Below are 19602 nucleotides of genomic sequence, written 5' to 3'. Positions count from 1 at the left end.
TTCATCAATGATTTAAGATAATGGCATAGAGAGTACACTTATAAAATCTGTGGGTGATACCAAGCTGGGAGGGGTTGCAAGTGCTTTGGAGGATAGGTTTAAAATTCAAAATGATCTGGACAAATAGTCTGAAGTAAATAGGATGAAATTCAATAAGGGCAAATGAAGGTACTCCACTTAGGAAGGAATAATCAGTTGCAGACATACAACATGGGAAATGACTGCCTAGGAAGGAGTACTGCGGAAAAGGATCTGAATGTTATTCAGTGTTGGTCAGCATTTTGTCAGCTGACTCAACTCTACACAGGCATGTTCAAACCACATACCATTTTCTAGTGAAGGCAACCTTCATGAGACCAGCTCTCTCCTTATATTCCATTCCAACAACTGATATAAGCTGGGACAGTTGGTCTAACAATGCCTAGATTTCCATGTTTAGGGGTTGCTGACAGAACATTATAGGATGTAGGCTTTCACCTCCTGAAATTCACGTCACCCTTTGTTCCAACAAAACCAGAATTTGTGGACCTTCACGTGCAAAGCTTTTCTATTATGCAAGCTTTTTCTAAGGGGGTGGATTTAGTAGAGAGGGTCTCAGTTTTGGTGAATTGATAAATCAATTATTGTTGTTGCTGCGTCATTTTGCATATATTTTGTAAATGGTGTTTTTCAGTACTGATTGTTGTTGTGTCTAGTGTTTTATGATAGGTGTTACGGAAATGCATGTAAATTCTCAACCCTAAAGAGAGCCACATGTTTAAGACCTACTCCCCAGAGGTGTTGAGCATCTCAAGCAAAATGCTGTGGCCTCTCAATTTATTGACCCTCTGGAGGCGGTCACTACCTTGCAGGAATGGGCAGTGACTATACAGATTTACCAAGTAGGGGCTGCATATCAGGGTTTAAAGAGGCAATTTAAAAAAGAATTCCTACCATCAAATCTCTGCCTCTTCTGAAGAAAAAGCAAACACACAGCATGCAACATGCATACAGATCAAGGACTTGATTAAATTAAATTTATCTTTCTCCCCAGGGAAACAGCAACAACAAAGCTAGAACCAGAAGACTTGGAGTAAACAAGCTGCTAAGTTTCTCAAAGACATCTGACCACTGCAGTCCTTTTGCCTCACTGTTCCACTCCTTGTTTTTACACACTGCAGCCCTAGTGATTGCTGTGCCAGGAGCAGCAATAATTCTGGCCAACTAATCCTATGACAGAGAGTGGAGCAATAAGCAAGACTAAAAATGTTCTTTATTGTTTATGGACTGAGGGACCTACATACAGCCAAGCTATCTTCAGGATCTTTTCCGGCTTATATAACAACCATGGCGAGAAGCCAGGCTTGTTAGTGCACAGAAGCTGCTGCCTTGCAACAGCCCACCTCATTAATTACTGCACATGGCTTTGCAGTTTGCAGCTAATCAAAACAAAACAAAAAAAGCACACTCTAAAAGACAGTCTTCCCTGTGTGTATGAAACAGAAATCTAGGTTGCAGTGCTGTTGTGTACTTTTATCATGTCTGTTTCTACAATGCTTTGTTTAGCCTTGTATTGTTTTAGCCTCAGCACTTTTCTCCCTTGTGACAAACAATTGAAGGTCAAATTGTGCGTGGCCCTGCATAGATGAGCTTGTGGGGACAGAACACAGGGATCCTGTTCTCCCTCTTTCCAGCACCCATGCAGGAAGCATTGCTGAAAATCAACTGAAGCCTACGGCCCTGAAACTCAGATCTGGATGAACTGTCCTTGGCATAGGACCTGGGGTAGTGGTGATCAGAGGTGGCTGTACACCAACATTACATCCCTCAGTCCTGAGGCTAGCCAGGGTCTGGTTTTATCCTCAGGGCTGCTCTAAGTTGTGCTGACTGGTAATGGTCCCCAAGAGTTTATTGCCCCCTCAGCGTGGCCACACTGCGTCCGCTGGAGGCTGTAATAAGGTGATGTAGGGGTAGTTACTCTGGCACTACATCTGTTTAAGACAGCATTGGCAGTTCAAAGAAATGGAGTAGGGCCAAGGATCTGGTCTGATTAATGCATGACTTTTGCGTAACCCCCACAGCAGTGGTAACATGGACATGATTACTTGTATGGATGGCAGGTGCACAGAGTACTCTAATTTAGTAGCCGAGAAGATCCGATATGCTTAGAGACAAGAAGGGTAGTTAGGAGCCCCATGACACAAAACCCACACAAATGCCACCCTGGAGAGAATAAAAGTGTTCCTCATGATGGATGAAAACAGCCAAGGTTGTTACAGACATTGACTGTGAGGGACAGAAATAGTTGTTTTGGATTAAGATTTAAGACCAGCCGTAAAGGTCTTGTGCAAAGCCTGTCACCAGACATATTAAACAGTCTTTTTCTGTTTTCTGCAAAGGGTAACTCCTCCTCCTTCCAGCCAGAGTGAAAATCCTCCAGGAGGAGGAGTTGTATTTTCTTTAAAATAAAGGCAGCAATCAGCCACCTCAGAAAATTAAAGAAAATGACCTGTTATGGGATTTAGGAGAGGGCGAAGACTCAAGAAAAAGGATACAAGGGTCATTCAGACACTGAAAAGCCCTATATAAAAAAAATTTTTTACACCTTCTTTGACTGAAGTACTTTCTGTTTTTCTTGTAACTGAGAACAATCCAGTCAAAATATTGTTTAAAAATAAATTTATGTGATGGCAATTGGTAATTATCTCATTTTAATTTGTGTAAGCCTCACTCAGCTGTGTTGTACACTTCCCTGGAATTACAGACTTTAAGTGAACATGGGTTAAACGTTAGCCCCCAAATGCCATATTCTGTCCTTAGGTCCATGTGTGCAACAGCACTGAAAAAGGAGGACCTTTTGGTTAAAACACAGTATTGAGAGTCAGGCAACCTAGATTGTATTCCTGGCTGTACCCAGATTCCCTGGAAATGTCTCTTAACCTCCGTGCCTCTGCTACCCAACAAGTAATATGGAGAGAATACTTGTAATAACTAATTATATCTGTCTTACGGGGTGCTAGGAGATTTAATTCATTATTGCTCAAACAATGTTTGAAATCCTCAGATGTGTGCACTGTAGAAGTGAGAAGTATTATTTATTGACTTTCAGATTGTAAGTGAAGGCAGAATTTGCCCTAGGCAGCCCAATTTTGATGTCTAAATATATTTTTAATAGCCTTTATAATCACTGATGTGTCTGAACCAGGTATATATAAATGGCTACAGTTTAGACCAGGGATCGGCAACCTTTGACGTGCGGCCCATCAGGGAAATCTGCTGGCAGGCCAGGATGGTTTGTTTAGCTGCAGCATCTGCAGGTTTGGCTGAGTGCAGCTCCCAATGGCTGCGGTTCGCCGTTCCAGGCCAGTGGGGGCTGCGGGAAGCAGTGTGGGCTGAGGGATGTGCTGGCCACCACTTCCCACAGCCCCCATTGGCCTGGAACAGCGAACCGCGGCCAGTGGGAGCTGCGATTGGCCGAACCTGCAGGTAAACAAACCGTCCTGGCCTGCCAGTGGATTTCCCTGATGGGCTGGGTGCCAAAGGTTGCCGATCCCTGATTTAGACAGCTAGATGCAGGTCTAGGTGTCCAAATTTAGGCTACCAGGTCTAAAAATTATGCCCAAAAGACATCATATATGTCATGTTTTCCTTAGTTATATATTAAGGATATAGTTATTTTACCAAACCATACCAGCATGAGAGGCTATTGTATTGCTTATTTCCTTTAATAGTGTTGGCATAGAGCTGTAATACAAAACTAGGAGTTATTCCTCTGAAATTCTAACTCCTTCTCATGTATTCCAGCAAAAGTGTGACCTTACACAACAAGAAAAACCCAGGTTATTTCAATATAGATGCATTTAGAAAGCAAGAGGAAATCATGTGTTCTACTTCCTGAGAATGAAGGAAGAAAAGATTTTCCAGTTACAGCAGAATTGCAAAGTAAGATTTTGGTGATCTGATTTTTGCATCATACATGCCTTTTTAGACAGTACAAGGCAGGGAGCACCTGTTTGATTTTTTTTCCTTTTTCACATTTCACACACAAACTGAAATAAAGTAGTTCCTGATATGCAGTTTTATTTTGAGTTGGACTAAGGCTGGAGCCAGGGCCTAAGCAAGGCAGCTTCCACTTTCTATGGCACTGTCCCCTCCTACCACACCAGATTTCCATGCAAAAATTCAGCAGGAAATTTATATAGCTGGGAGGTCTGTTAACTCCCACTCATGTCCTCTGCAGCTGCTACTAAGCAGCTACAGGGGGACCCAGTCAGTGACAGCATGTCTCCTGGTGGAGTTGTGTTACTAGAGGAGAGGGAGGCCAATGGAACCAAATAAAAGGTGAGCCATCCACATGGATGAGTTCCTGCCTCTATAGAGAGGGGGATGGGGAAGAGACCGTCCCTGCAGAAACACAGGGTCAGGAGGCCTTACTCCACAGATCTCCAAGCCTCCACCCTTCCTGCCCCCAGATCCTTTCCCTTTCAGGGATTATGTAGATGAAACTCTGCAAGGAAATCTTGCAGTTCCCTGATCCTCTCCCATGGTATTCTCCATGGCAAGGAGGGAGCCAAACCATGATGCTAAATTATAATGAATGATAATTCTTCTTAGAACAATGCCTCTAAAATTAACTCAGAATGCTTGATTCTCACTAGATATAAGGATAGGTTTTGGTTAGGCTTTAGGGTTCAGTTTAGAGGCCTAATAAGGGCCAGGGCTCATCTTTGTTTTTAATGGTCCCAAAATGTCAATAGTTGTTTTTGAGATTTCAGCCCCAAATGGTGAAAGTCTCATGAGATCAGCAGTTTGAGATTTTAGTCATCTTGAATGCTGGCAACCTTGCAAGATTAGACCTCTGAATGGTGAGCATTTCTCACAAGAGTTTGGCCACAGCTGAACCATGAATGGAAAAATGGTTCATTCTGGTTTAGAATCCAATTCAGAACCAAAACCAATGGGGTAGGATTGGAGCCAAGGATTAGGATATAATCTCCACCCTCTGAAATTCGAAGGGGTTCAAATTCAAGGTTCCAGTTGTGGCCTCTCTCTCTATTCTCATCAATGGTATTATAAAGACACTACTATGTGCTGTATTTAAAACTCGCTGCACTTAGCTTACTGGAAGCCTGTGCAAGTGGGAGTAGAGAGACTAGTGCTATTTTTCTATTTAATGCAATTCAACTTTAGCTTTTCTGCATCTCATGAAGGAGCAGCAGCAACTGACTGCCAAGGTATATATTCAACAGAGGAAAAATGACAGATCATGACCTAAAGTCAATTTGTGATCACAGATACTGAGGGAAGGAATGGATTTTGGGGGTGACAGAAATATATGGCTGACAACATCCTCCTAAATCTATTTCCCACAGTGGGAAATCAGTATAGTGCTGTATCGAAGAGGCTTTTTCTCCCTATTTGTAAAGGTCTTTCATTCCACAAATCCAATTTCTGTAGAGACCCTATTTTTACAATCTTTAAAGTTCCATGTAAATAAATATAAGCCCAATCATTCGTGTTACCATAACAACTTTTTACACTCATTCTTTGACTGTCAGGGTGGCTACTCTTGAGGTCAGATACTTTTTACTGCTGCTTAGTGATGTTAAATTTAGCACAAGGTCTAGAAGGAGAACCAAAAAACACAACAGAATTTCTGGACAATTTAAGACTATCAGTTTTTTTTAATCATACTGTACCTTAACAACACATTTAATAGTCGAGGAAACGGATATCCCTATGTCAGCAAGGATCCAGTTGTCCTTCAGTATTGCTCCTGCATAGATCAGCTCCAAATATTGTCTGCCTTTTTTGTCTTCAGAAAGTGGAATGTGGAAATAATCCTAAAAATGAATAACAAATTGCGAAAAGGATGTCTATGCAGCAGTGATTCCTACCCACAACAAATCTGCATTCATTATTGGTGTTATGTATATTACAGTAGTGCCTTAGAAACTGCCCTTTGCCCCTCAGGGCTTACAGTCCAAGTAAAGTGTTCTCAGAACATACAACTGCTAGATACAAGATTTATACCTTTTTGTTTTGAAAAGAAAATAGTGTTGAGATCTAAGAGCCTTGATTTAGGCTAGGTTTATTTTTTGCTTATAAATTACAAAAATTCTATGTGTCTAGGAGGCTAAAGAACGTGATGAAGTTTTGCTGCTACAAATGAATACATCTGATCCATTACAAGTGACACAAAGCTAAAACAAAAATACACAGGCTGTGATCTTCCTGCTGGGGACTTATGAAAGCTCATATTTTCCCAGGTGGCCTCTGCTTTTGGTTACCTCATATGTTTGAGTGCCCAACTTTAGGCACCTGTACTACCAGCTTCAAACGTTGGTGCCTAAAATGAGGCACCTAAATGAATATTTAAGTACCTGAATTAGATATCAGATGGGATTTTCTAAAGAGCTCAGTATTGGCCTATCTGATCCCATGTAAAAAAACTCCGATTGACTTCAGTGGGAGCAGAGTTAAACCAAACTGAGTGCTTTTGAAAATCTCACCCTACATATTCACAGCTGGCAACAAAATTTGAGGACACCAAAATTAGAAGCCATTTTTGAAGTGTGGGCCTGACTTTGTGCAAGAACTCTGGACTCTTTCCTTGAAAAGATGAACGTGACATAAACAGTGCTTTTCCTGGCTGTGTCAAAGTAAATGCATAAAACAATATAGGGTTAATTCAGACAATGCAGCCAAACCTGCAGCCACAGGGACTCCTGACTCACAGGCATCTCACAAGAAGCAAGTTGAAATGTCACTGTGATCATTCTGATGCCATGTAATGTAGAGTGCAAGATGCTCCACATGTGCCTGGAGTTCGGTGGTGACAATTTGAGACCTCTGGGGAATCAGGTCTCTCTTTTAATCCCAGTCTTCACTGGGGCACCTCACAGAGTGTTCCTTTCTCCTGTTTAAGAGAAAATCTCCATTGACTGTTCCCTTGACTATCTACACAAACACACATGCCAGCTCTGAACACTGTCCCGGTTGCTCCCATGAACTGGAACACCCTTCCCAGAGCTGCAGGTGGTGAAGACAATCAGATTTCACATAAAATTGTGGCACTTGTCGTCAGTGGTTCAAAAAGATGACTTAGCAGAGAGACCAATGCTTGTCTGAATCTGCTCTGACACAATACCACTGAGCCTGTAAACCATCATGAAAAGTGAACAACCCCCAAAAGTAAACTCAGATTTATGTATCCACTTTAATATTTCTGTCCTGATTCCAGAACATGCCACATTGTATCAGCACCAGATATGAGCCCTCCCTCACTTGCTTTCCCCAGAAGATGAAGTGCCTAGACATGTTATGTATGTTACACATGTAAGAAGTGAACGTTATCTATCTCCTGTACTTTTACACGGTAAAAGTTTGTTTCTGAATATTTCACTGTTAAAGAATAAGGGCCCGATTTTTATGCCTTTCTAGTAGCATAGAGGGACCATAAAGCTGGCAGTTCTGATCAGGAAGGGATTCCATCCAACTTGTACCATAGAGTCTATGTGAGGAACACGGACCAGGGAGAAAGAGATGTGTAGCCAGTGTGCTACTGAACTCTTGAGGATTCTCACTTGTGGGAAATGCCCCTTGGGGTTGGCTGCTGGCAGCCAAATGCAAGTTAAAGTAGCCCCAAGAATGCTCTAACTTTCACCAGGAGCCTGTCTATTATATTGGTAGTATAACAGCAGCTTTGCCTGCTGCCCCCATCTTTCATATTGCAGTGCTTGGCTAAATCTGAAAATCAGGCAGTAAGAGTCTCAGAAGCCTTGTGCAGAAATCAGGGATAGATAGCCAGAAGATCTATAAAATGAACTCCCTTACATTAGAATAGGGAATACTATGCAGTAACATTTATATTATACATGTATTTAAACCATAAAGTTAAACATATCAAAATTTAAAATAATTAGCTTGATAATTAGTTAAGCACCTACCTTTATCATCAGTTTTACAGCTTGCACAGTTTGGTCTGATGAAATGTCAAAAGATTCACAAAATCCTTCAAAAGCTATGAAAATCCTCATCTTGTAAAACGCTGCTAAAAACTGCTAGGAGACCTTCCTGAGCTAACAAAACACATGCCTTGCCAAGTTCATATCCACAATTAATGACAAAAGACAAAAACAAAAAAGCAAAATCCATACCACAACAAGCCAGAGAAGACTACAAATATCCAGCCTAAATGCAAAGAGTTTCTTCTCTTCAAAACAAATGCCTGCCAGAAAAAGCCCTGCCGTAACAGACAGCAGTGACCCTGAGATACAATTTCATGAATGTGTTTCTCTAGCTCAGCTGAATTAGGGGGGAATCCCCCCCCATGTGTTTAGTGAAACCAACAAACCACATATTGATTAAGGCAAGTGTGAACAAGTTTCAAACATGTACATACAGGATCCAAGCTAATCATACTTCTACCATCATACCCACTGTCCCTGCAAGCTAGTAACTTTGCTTAGTCAAAGTGCCACTGATTAAAGCACTGAGAGTCATCAAACAAGGATCCTTGGCAGCTGTTAAACTGAAATGTTTGTTTATTGCCATCTGCAAAGTGTTTTGTAAATAAGTCTAAGCCACATTTATTCATGTTACCATAACAACTTTATTCATCTATTTACACTTCTGAATCCACTGTGAGAAACATTAGCTACTTACATATATATATATATTTTAAAGTAAATATAAAGGACAGTAGTTTGCAGTGTGTGAGCTAGTGTTTAGAACATGGGAATAAGCTTTAGGATTCTTGAGTTCTCCACCAGAAGCAGCAGCCATGCACCTTGAATAGCAGAGTGCGGAAAGATACCCTGCCCCCACCCACTGCTGGAGGGTAGGGATGCTGGCCATAACCTGATTGTTTGGAAGTTGAGAGCTAATCAGCCAATGGAGAGGCAGTAAATGGAGCTGGGGAGTGTGGGGTGGAGCCAGACGGGATGGGGAAGCCGAGTTGCAAACATAAATTAGCTCTGACAGTATTTCTATTGTGGGGGCATTAGCCCCCATTGCCCTTCTGGTTCTACCATCCTTGTTCTCCTTCACATGCCATTAACTTACTCTTTGATCTTAGACATACCACAGTCTCTCTATGGCTCAGTTTACACCCAGGCCTTCATTCTGATCCAGCAGACAGGTAGGACCTCTGGTCTATGGAGAGCCTCATACTCAGGGAAAAGTTGGAAGGACTGACACTGGCCAGAACCTTTGTGGAAATGGGTGTTGGGAGGTGATCTCTGGTAAGCTTCTTAGCATGTGTGTAGATTCTTTAATTGATTTGAATATGTTTTCTCTGTAGCGCTTTTAGTTTAAGATTAAAATATGCTTGCATAGAAACAACTGTGGTAACTTAACTGTTGGCAATTACAGTAGAACCTCAGAATTACAAACACCAGAGTTTGGCTATGTCTACACTACTGCGGTAAGTCAACCTATGCTATTCAACTCCAGCTACATGAATAACTCTCCTATCAACTTGCCTTACTCTTCTCGTCTGGGATAGAGTACGGGGTCGACTGGAGAGTGATCTGCCGTCGATTTGATGGGTGTTCACTAGACTCTCTAAATCGATGGCTGATGGACTGATCTCAGAGCATTGATGTTGGCTGTAGTGTAGACCTAGTCTTATAAATTGACTAGTCAACCACCCACCTCATTTGGAACCAGAAGTACACAATCAGGCAGCAGCAGACACAGCACAGCAGCAGACACAGCACACACCCTGCAAAAAAAAAAAAAAAAGGCAAATATAGTACAGTACTGTGTTAAACACAAACTACTAAAATAATAAGGGAAAGTTTAAAAAAAAATTTGACAAGGTAAGGGAACTGTTTCTGTGCTTGTTTCATTGAAATGAGGATGGGTAAAAACACCATTTTTCTTCTACATAATATAGCTTTGAAACTTTGCTAAGACAATGTTCAGTTGTAAACTTTTGAAAGAACCACCATAACATTTTGTTCAGAGTTATGAACAAACTCCATTCTTGAGGTGTTTGTTACTCTGAGATTCTACTCTGTTGTTAGCTTCTGAAGAGAAAGTAAACAGGCCTGTTTAGGCAGACTGTCTTTTGCTGGGACTAACACAGAAGGCAGGCAACTGTTCAGGCTGGAGATAGCCCAGTCATGAGGGAGAGAGAAAAGGCAATGGCTAAGGAGCCAGAAGCCAGAGAGTGGTGCCTATGCTGAACCACTAAGAGGAAATATATAGTTGCCCTGTGGCTCTCAGTTCTTCAGATTAAAAATGCTATCTACACTAAGTGAGAAGTTGAGCTGGCATACTCTCTCAAAATGACTAATGGGAGTTTTTCCATGGACTTCATTAGGCTTTGGATCAGACCCAGGGTTTTGCTCTCCTCCCATCTCCCTCTGGTGCTCACCCATGAATAGCTTATTGTTGAATGGTAGGATTGTGACAGATGCAGCTCCTTCACTTCACTCTCTGCTGTTACCATCCTTGGAGCAATGTACTGGTGAACGGTGAGAATGGCATGTCAGAAGGGAGTTGGTGTTTGTGTGTCTGCATTTTCTCCCAAATCCCCATCCTCTTTCATAATTTTATTTCTATACTCCACTGGGGAGCTGAGATGCTCTGTCCGCTTGTGGCTTCTAACTTTGGAACAATTCACAAAATATAACCCTTTAATTTTGTTTCAAGTTTCGCTGTTTATATTTTTTGTTGTTTATGCCAAAATGTATTTACTAAAGCAGGTTGAAAGTCATGATCAGTATTGTTTGTTTGAATATAACAAAAATATTGTTGCCTTCTACTGAGATATACATGACAGAGCCTTGCAGGCTGGCTTTTCACTGGAGGAGAAATCAGTAAGTCTGGATTTTTTTCATTTTATTTTTTTTAGTGTAAATAAACTATATACACCAGTCCTGGAACAGGGAACAAACAGCATGCAGGCAGTAGATGGAGAAATTAAGAGCAAACTCTTTTGCTGTTTGCAACAGCTGCCCCTAAAAAATCTCCATCACAAAAAACTATTAATAGAGCTTTTCTTCAAAGGCTGTACACTGCCTTCATTCCAATAAAAACAAAGTGTGAGTCTGTGTGACAGTGCTATCACAGTCCTGGCTGAGTCCTCCTAATGAACAGTCACCAGACTGTTAACTGGACCCAACCTTTGGATCCCACATACATCCAATCCAGGTCGGTCTCATCAGAGTTCACTCCCTGCTTCCAATTGTGGAGCAGAGCTCCTAAGGCTTTCTCCCAGGGTCAGACTTCTTGTCTGGCATGCTTCCTGGAACAAGGGACTAGAAAACAGACCCTGTGCTAGAAGGGTATTAATGCTGGTAATGGGAGATTCCTTTTTAACTCAAGGAGAAAAGGCATTGCTCTACAGCCAGATTCTGCAACTCTTACTCAATTTAAGTATTCTTGCTGACTTCACTGGGATTAATTGTTGAATAAAGACTACATAATCAGCCCCACTATCTAACTCTTGCAGGGTGGGGATTCCTGGCACAAGGAAAATAGATTGATCAATCCTTTAATCATAAGAGCCACTTCTGTGGTGTTTTGCATGTGATAGTAAAAACAATTGGGGATGAATGGGTTAAAGAGATTGATTTTACTACTACTATGTGGCTCATCTTCTTGTATGGTTTACAGTTAAAATTTCATTTTTGGGTTTTGGAGATTTCTTTTGTAAACAAAAAATAACTTGTAAAAAAGGAATAAGGAGATATGTGACCCAATGTGATGCCTTTCATGCTGCAGCAGAGTTTCTGGGGTAAATGTGATCTCACCAACACACAGAGCAAATGTGTGCTGGGAAGTCACACTTAGCAGGAGTCAGCAATGGGAGTACTATGAGTTTATGGTTTTGTCTACTATAGGAATCTTACCAGTGAAGTTTTTGTAAACACCTGCCCAGATGTGCCAGTGTTGGGAGGAGCCCTAATGGAGATCTCTCTCCAGCAGCTATTTTCAGCATTGTGTCAAGCAGCCCTGCAAGTCTAACTGGCCAGGTGGTGCTGAAAATGGCTGCTTGAGCTAGAGAGACATCTATGCTGGAGATCCCAACTTGGCTAACATCAGTGCAGCTAAAAGAAAAGGAGTACTTGTGGCACCTTAGAGACTAACAAATTTATTTGAGCATAAGTTTTCATGAGCTACAGCTCACTTCACTGGATGCATGCTGTATCAGTACTAGCAGTAATGGGAATTCTTACAAAAAATGGAATGTAGACAAGGCTTAAGAGATCATGTGCCTCCTTCATGACATGCCTGTCCTAATATGGAATTTCTCCCTTGTGTCTGAATTAGTGGGTGTATGAATGTCAGAGAATTTAGCACTCAGGAAGAGTGACTGAGTACTGGAGACTATAGGCCTCTGTTTGTCCACGGAACATGCACAGCACAGATAATGACAGGCCCAGCCTCCCTATATCACAACATTTAATGAGTCTCATCCTTGATGTGCAGGGATTACCTCTGAAAGGGTGGTAAAATGATAGCCTAATAATGCCTGTTTGTTCCTTGGACACCAGTTAGGGCAGTGGAGTTTATGACACTGACATTTATCCACTAGGAGCTTGACTGAAACCATCACATTAGTTTCACATAGGCAACTTAACAGCCATCAGAGGAGAAAAAAATGCAATAGTTATTTACCAGGGTTCTAGCTGAACCAGTAACCTAAAGAAAAAAGCATCCTGTGTTGACTTACTTCAAAGCTGGTAGATTACAGATCTCTTTCCCTCACCTCCACCCCAGTCTTTGTGATTCCAAGATTCCAGGTTGCTTATCACCTTGCAGGATCAGGTCTGCTGTCTGTCAAGTGCAATGCTTGATGTGTTTTTTCACTGCAAATTAATGCTTAAATACTCTTTAGAAAATATTAACACCAGCATTCAAAAATCTTAAGTGCATTTTAATTTAGTAACATGGCTTAGTATCTGACTAGTGAACCTACTCTATGATTTATTTGAGCATAAGCTTTCGTGAGCTACAGCTCACTTCATCGAATGCAACCGATGAAGTGAGAAAGGAATGCATCTGATGAAGTGAGCTGTAGCTCACGACAGCTTATGCTCAAATAAATTGGTTAGTCTCTAAGGTGCCACAAGTACTCCTTTTCTTTTTGCGAATACAGACTAACAAGGCTGCTACTCTGAATACTGTATGATGGTGTCTAAAATAAAACAGAAATTTGATCGCTGGATAAATCCTAATCCTAGGATAATTCTGCCTATTTTAAGAATGGTTAGTCAATCTCTGTTCTCTTGGTAACAAATGCCAGAGTCTTCAGAAAATCCCCAGCATCAAAGGGCCTCTGAAGATGTTAGGGATATTTTATGAAACAGAATTTATATTTTTACCACAGTCTTTTATAGGGCCTGAAGTGGCAAATAATATTGAATTTACTGGTGTTTTGTTTTTTTCCCCTCACTGAAGCGATTCATTTTGTATGGAATTATATACGGAGCCCAATTCTGCAATTTTACTCAGGCAGATTTCCCATAGAGTATTTTGCCCTAGTATGGACTGCAAGATCAGCTCACAATATACACTACAGAATTTATAATATAGACAGGACCATGCAATTAAAATGTAACTGACAGTGAGATATAGTACAGAAAGACACAGGCAGATTATTATTATTGCCCCTTTGAAGTCATTCCCCCCCCCAGCAACAGTTTTCCTTGTGAACTAGGAACTTTTATTCCATGTTTCATTATACCCTTCTAAAATGTCTTTTTATCCTCATTGTAATGAAGCTTAAATGACTCACTGCTGATGCTTCTTTAGTAATAATTAATAAGCAATTTCAGCCAACCACTCTTCTGAGATGCTGATTCCTCACCTAGTCTCCCAATCATGCTCCCACTTACCCATTCTAGCTCAGTACTCTGCCCCCATTTCCCGCACTGACTAATGATCTTTCCATCTGTCCTCTTACTCTCCCTGATATCAGGGCCTGTCAGAAGCTCCTTGCCCATATATAGGAGCGTTGTCAGGCTCTGTGCACATTAAAGCCCCATTTTTGCACAGCAGATGAAACGAGTGAAGGCATGAAACTCCCAGGAAATCTCCAATTTCCTGTCCTGCTATGTACAATCCCTCCTCTCAGCAGTATAGGTCTCTTAAAGATAAAGGATAATAAAAAGTTGCTTTCATTGCACCTCTTATCTGAGGAAAACGAAGTACTTTATTTCTAAATGATCATAACACCTCTGTGAAGTAGGAAATATTATCCTCATTTTCAGGGCCATCCCTAGACATTTTGGTGCCCTACACATCCCCCCCGTGGGGCGGGGGAGTGGGGGGGCCTCCCCAGGCCTCTGCGGGGTGGGGCGGGGCTGGCCCCAGGCCTCCATGGGTGGGGAAGGAGCAGGCTTGGGGGTCAGGAGGGAAACCACCCCCCAGCACAAGCTGGCAGAGCGGGCTGGGGCCAGGTCGCTCCACTTCCTGCCACCCGGTGGTTGCAGGGTGGGCCCAACCCTGCACTCAAAGGGTGGCAGGAAGTGGAGTGACCAGGCCCAGCCCGCTCTGCTCCCCTGGCTCCCAGCCTTGGGGGATAAGAGGGAACCGCCCCCCAGCACTCACTGGCAGCCAGCAGAGTGGAGCTGGCTGGGGCCAGGTCGCTCTACTTCCCACCACGCGGTGAGTGCACCGCGTGCCTGACCCCTGCTGCAGTCCCCTGGGACGTTGCTCAGGGGAAGGGGTGGAGTGGGAGTGGGAGTGGGAGCGGTGCTGGGGTGGAGCAGGGGTGGGAAGAGGTGGGGCAGGGCAGGGCAGAGCAGGGGCTGGGGCTTCGGGGAAGGGGTGGAGTGGGGGTGGGGCTGGGGCGGAGCAGGGGTGGGAAGAGGTGGGGCTGGGACAGATCTGGGGTGGGGGTCATGGGAAAGAGGCAGAGCAGGGGCAGCTTTCCTGAGCGGTTCAGCCAGCCAGGGGATTGGGCTGGCCGCCAGAGCAGCATGCAGGTGCGTAGGGCACCAAGAAATTTGGGGCTATTTGGTACCCCAAATTTCCTGGTGCCCTATGCAGCTGCGTACTTTGCGTATGGGTAAGAATTGCCCTGCTCATTTTACAGCTAGGTAAATTGAAGCACAGAGAGACTAAGTGACTGTCACTTACCATGGGCTACACAGTGAGTTGGTGGTACTACCAGGAGTCCTGACTTTGTCTTCCGCATATAACTGCTGATAACATTCTACCTCTGTAATGCAATATACAGTATTGCAATATGCTACAAGAGAAACTGCTCATGTAGCACAATCTCTTTCCTTTTAAAAAGAAAAGGAGTACTTGTGGCACCTTAGAGACTAACCAATTTATTTGAGCATAAGCTTTCGTGAGCTACAGCTCACTTCATCGGATGCATACTGTGGAAAGTATAGAAGATCTTTTATACACACAAAGCATGAAAAATGGGTGTTTACCACTACAAAAGGTTTTCTCTCCCCCCACCCCACTCTCCTGTTGGTAATAGCTTATCTAAAGTGATCACTCTCCTTACAATGTGTATGATAATCAAGGTGGGCCATTTCCAGCACAAATCCAGGGTTTAACAAGAATGTCTGGGAGGGAGGGGGTAGGAAAAAACAAGGGGAAATAGGTTACCTTGCATAATGACTTAGCCACTCCCAGTCTCTATTCAAGCCTAAGTTAATTGCATCCAATTTGCAAATGAATTCCAATTCAACAGTCTCTTGCTGGAGTCTGGTTTTGAAGTTTTTTTGTTGTAATATCGCAACTTTCATGTCTGTAATCGCGTGACCAGAGAGATTGAAGTGTTCTCCGACTGGTTTATGAATGTTATAATTCTTGACATCTGATTTGTGTCCATTTATTCTTTTACGTAGAGATTGTCCGGTTTGGCCAATGTACATGGCAGAGGGGCATTGCTGGCACATGATGGCATATATCACATTGGTGGATGTGCAGGTGAATGAGCCTCTGATAGTGTGGCTGATGTTGTTAGGCCCTGTGATGGTGTCCCCTGAATAGATATGTGGGCACAGTTGGCAACGGGCTTTGTTGCAAGGATAGTTTCCTGGGTTGGTGGTTCTGTTGTGTGGTATGTGGTTGCTGGTGAGTATTTGCTTCAGGTTGGGGGGCTGTCTGTAGGCAAGGACTGGCCTGTCTCCCAAGATTTGTGAGAGTGTTGGGTCATCCTTCAAGAAAGGTTGTAGATCCTTAATAATGCGTTGGAGGGGTTTTAGTTGGGGGCTGAAGGTGACGGCTAGTGGCGTTCTGTTGTTTTCTTTGTTAAGCCTGTCCTGTAGTAGGTGACTTCTGGGAACTCTTCTGGCTCTATCAGTCTGTTTCTTCACTTCCGCAGGTGGGTATTGTAGTTGTAAGAATGCTTGAGAGAGATCTTGTAGGTGTTTGTCTCTGTCTGAGGGGTTGGAGCAAATGCGGTTGTATTGCAGAGCTTGGCTGTAGACGATGGATCGTGTGGTATGATCAGGGTGAAAGCTGGAGGCATGTAGGTAGGAATAGCGGTCAGCAGGTTTCCGGTATAGGGTGGTGTTTATGTGACCATCGTTTATTAGCACTGTAGTGTCCAGGAAGTGGATCTCTTGTGTGGACTGGACCAGGTTGAGGTTGATGGTGGGATGGAAATTGTTGAAATCATGGTGGAATTCCTCAAGGGCTTCTTTTCCATGGGTCCAGATGATGAAGATGTCATCAATATAGCGCAAGTAGAGATGGGGCGTTAGGGGAGGAGAGCTGAGGAAGCGTTGTTCTAAGTCAGCCATAAAAATGTTGGCATACTGGGGCCATGCGGGTACCCATAGCATTGCCGCTGATTTGAAGGTATACATTGTCCCCAAATGTAAAATAGTTATGGGTAAGGACAAAGTCACAAAGTTAGCCACCACTGCAATCCACGAAACTCCGACTTGGTGGCTGCCTAACTCTCTGTAGAGTTAGCACCTAACCTAGGCATCTGAGTTTTAAACACTTGGGCATGCATAGTGCTGCCTTGCTCTAGGCACTTGGGTACATATCTCCTGCCTAAGTCCCAGAGTGACTCATGAACTGGAGTGAAGACAGATATTAAGCCACTTAAGTCACATGCAGGGCCTCTGAGCATACCTATCAGGTCCCATTCAAAACTCAGCAGGGAGGGCGAGAGAGGCAGTGCTAGCACCCCTGCCCCTGTAGCTTTTAGCCCAGCAGTGAGAGGATTTGCCTGGGCTGTGGGAGACCCAGGTTCAATTCCTCCCTCTCTGCCAGAGCGTGGAGAAAAGATTTGAAGACTGGAGTCTTTCGCTTCTCAGGAGAATGCTCTAACCACTGAACTATGGGATAGTCTGATGTGGATTTCTTTTAATCTCTCCTGTTGAAGGTGTTCCATTGTGAAAAAATGACTGGAGCAGGGTGATCAAACCCTGGGTCTCCAACTGCCAGGTGGATGCCCCAGCCACTGGACCACAGAGTCATTTCCTCTCTCTCGCCCAGTTGTCACTGTTCCACTTCCACTGTGGATAAATACTTAAATAGTGATTGGGCCGGGGCATCCACTCTCCCAATCACTCTCATTATTTATCCAGAGTGGAACAGCTTCAACAGGAGAGCCTGAGGGAGCCTCACATCACAATATCTCAGAACTCAGTGTCAGAGCACTCTCCTGAGAGGTAGATCCTCCTGATAAGTTCTTTCTCCCCCTAATAGAGAGGGGAAACTGAACCTGGGTCTCCCACATTCCAGGCACATACTCTAGCTACTAGGCTAAAAGTTATAGGGTGGGTTAGGTGCCTCACTCCACACAAAGCAAGGCGGTAGCACCCCCCTATGTCTTGCTTTATGTGGAGTGAGGCGCCTAAGTCATTCCCACAAGAAGCAGCTTACGTACCAAAGGTGCCTGACTCTCCAGGGTCAGGCTCCCATTTGTGGATTGCAAGCAGAGATAGGCATCTCTCTGCAGCCCGGACTTAGGTGCCCATCTCTGAAAGACAGGCAAGCGTTAGCATACACCCCTGTCATCAGCATCTCTGCACTTAGCATGTTGGCTTTTGTTGATCACATTTTAAGGCAACTCTCTCTCCCCATTCATTGTATAAGGCAGAACCTAGACACCTAACTCGACTTTGTGTATTACAGTGTTGTTGTATGATTGTTTTAGGCACCTAAATGTGAAGTACTGTGACACTCAGTGTTGCAACACAACTCCCTTCATGGATTCCACCCCAAATGTTTTTCTGGTGTTCTAGTTAACATGGCTTGTTTGGCTGATTGATTACTATTCTTTGCAGTTATTATTGCAAGATTTTTTACTCTTTGTAGGGTTTTGTTATTTTCAGCCTGAAAGGCTTCTCACATAGAGAAATCATCTCTGCGCTGTAATGAGATGTGCAGCTTTTTGTATTTTGAAAGAAAATTTAGAAAAATGTGTAATCGAAAGTTATCCTTCTGTCTCCTGACTCAACAGAAAGTAAAGCTGGTGGTTCTAGGAAAAACTGTTCCCCACAAAGCTACTATAAACACCACAGCAACTGACAATTTTAATTCTAAGAATTCTGCTGTATTTTGTTGAAAGGGACATATTTTTAACCTGGCCTCTCATTTTGCATCCACAATTAATTGCGGGTGTAAATGACAATACTTAGGTGTTTAACTACCTGATCTGTAGAAATTTGGACCCAACATCTAAACTACCTCAGAGTTGGTTGGAGCACCAGCTGGTGGGAAGACTATGGCAACAAGGTTCCACATGGAGCAGCGTTGCCAGGGGTGATGGAGATGACTAAAGAAACACAACAAGTTTTTGTGGATACAGACTAACAAGGCTACCCCCTGATAAAGAAACAAAAATTCTCTGTGTAGGTACCCCTGTGATTTGCAGTTACCAAGACATCCATGGAATTTCTTTGCCATCCAAGATTTGGTGGGTCATTTATGGGTTTTCAGGGGTCTGGTGGGTCTTGTCATATTCCTGCTTCAGGGTGGGTAGCTGCAGAAAGGCAAATCCACATATCCCTGCATTGAATTAACTGCAGGAAATTATATGTACTAAAATTTGGAGTTTCCTGGTTTTCCTGCTTATAATTATATATTCCTTACTATACTCAGGGGAAACTTTAATTGTATATATACACATATGGACAATGACAGATAAATATTCATTATGGTCCCAATTCAGCAAAGTACTTAATTAAGCCCCAGCCTAATTAAGCACAAGTAGTCCCACTGAAGTCAGTGGCATTACCAACATGCTTGAAGACAGACATGTGCTTAATTGAATATCTTGCTAAATCAGTCCCTACCTGGTGATTGACTTCAATGGGTATTTTGCCTGAGAAAATAGTGTAGGAGTGAGTCTTATGAGGGCCGTCCCACATTTTATATACATCTTTACTTCCATCCCACATAAACCTGCTGTGATCTCTTTCATATTACTGCAAGTTATTTACAAAAGAAATGCTGATACTAGAGAACATGTTATTTACCTAAAAGAAATAAATTTTACATATTTGTGCATTTTTATGTCTACACCTTCCTTTCAAATTTTTCCTCTGCTTTTGGGACATGGCAGTTAAGAAATAAGAAAGTATATTAAGAGGAGCGAAAAAAAAGCAGAAAAAGGAAGAGTGGAAGAAGCCAAAAAGGAGTGATGGGAAAGGAAAAGAGAAACAGCAGGGAGGAAAGAGA

General features: G+C 42.9%; 1 protein-coding gene across 1 annotated transcript in view; it reads right to left on the bottom strand.

The window, feature by feature from the left end:
• The window catches only part of ANKUB1 (ankyrin repeat and ubiquitin domain containing 1), a 30893-nt gene extending 22756 nt beyond the window's left edge, over window positions 1-8137 (bottom strand). The window contains exons 1-2 of the mRNA XM_074962949.1: window positions 7929-8137; window positions 5679-5822 (exon numbers count right to left, since the gene is read on the bottom strand). Of these exons, the coding sequence (XP_074819050.1) occupies window positions 5679-5822; window positions 7929-8018 (234 nt within the window). The 5' untranslated portion in view covers window positions 8019-8137. The remainder of the gene's footprint in view (window positions 1-5678; window positions 5823-7928) is intronic.
• Between the last annotated feature and the right edge of the window lie 11465 nt (window positions 8138-19602).

This window comes from Natator depressus, chromosome 9, assembly GCF_965152275.1.
Source record: "Natator depressus isolate rNatDep1 chromosome 9, rNatDep2.hap1, whole genome shotgun sequence".
Lineage (NCBI taxonomy): Eukaryota > Metazoa > Chordata > Testudines > Cheloniidae > Natator > Natator depressus.
The sequence above is the reverse complement of the archived record's forward strand: the minus strand, read 5'-3'. Positions and strand labels throughout refer to the sequence as shown.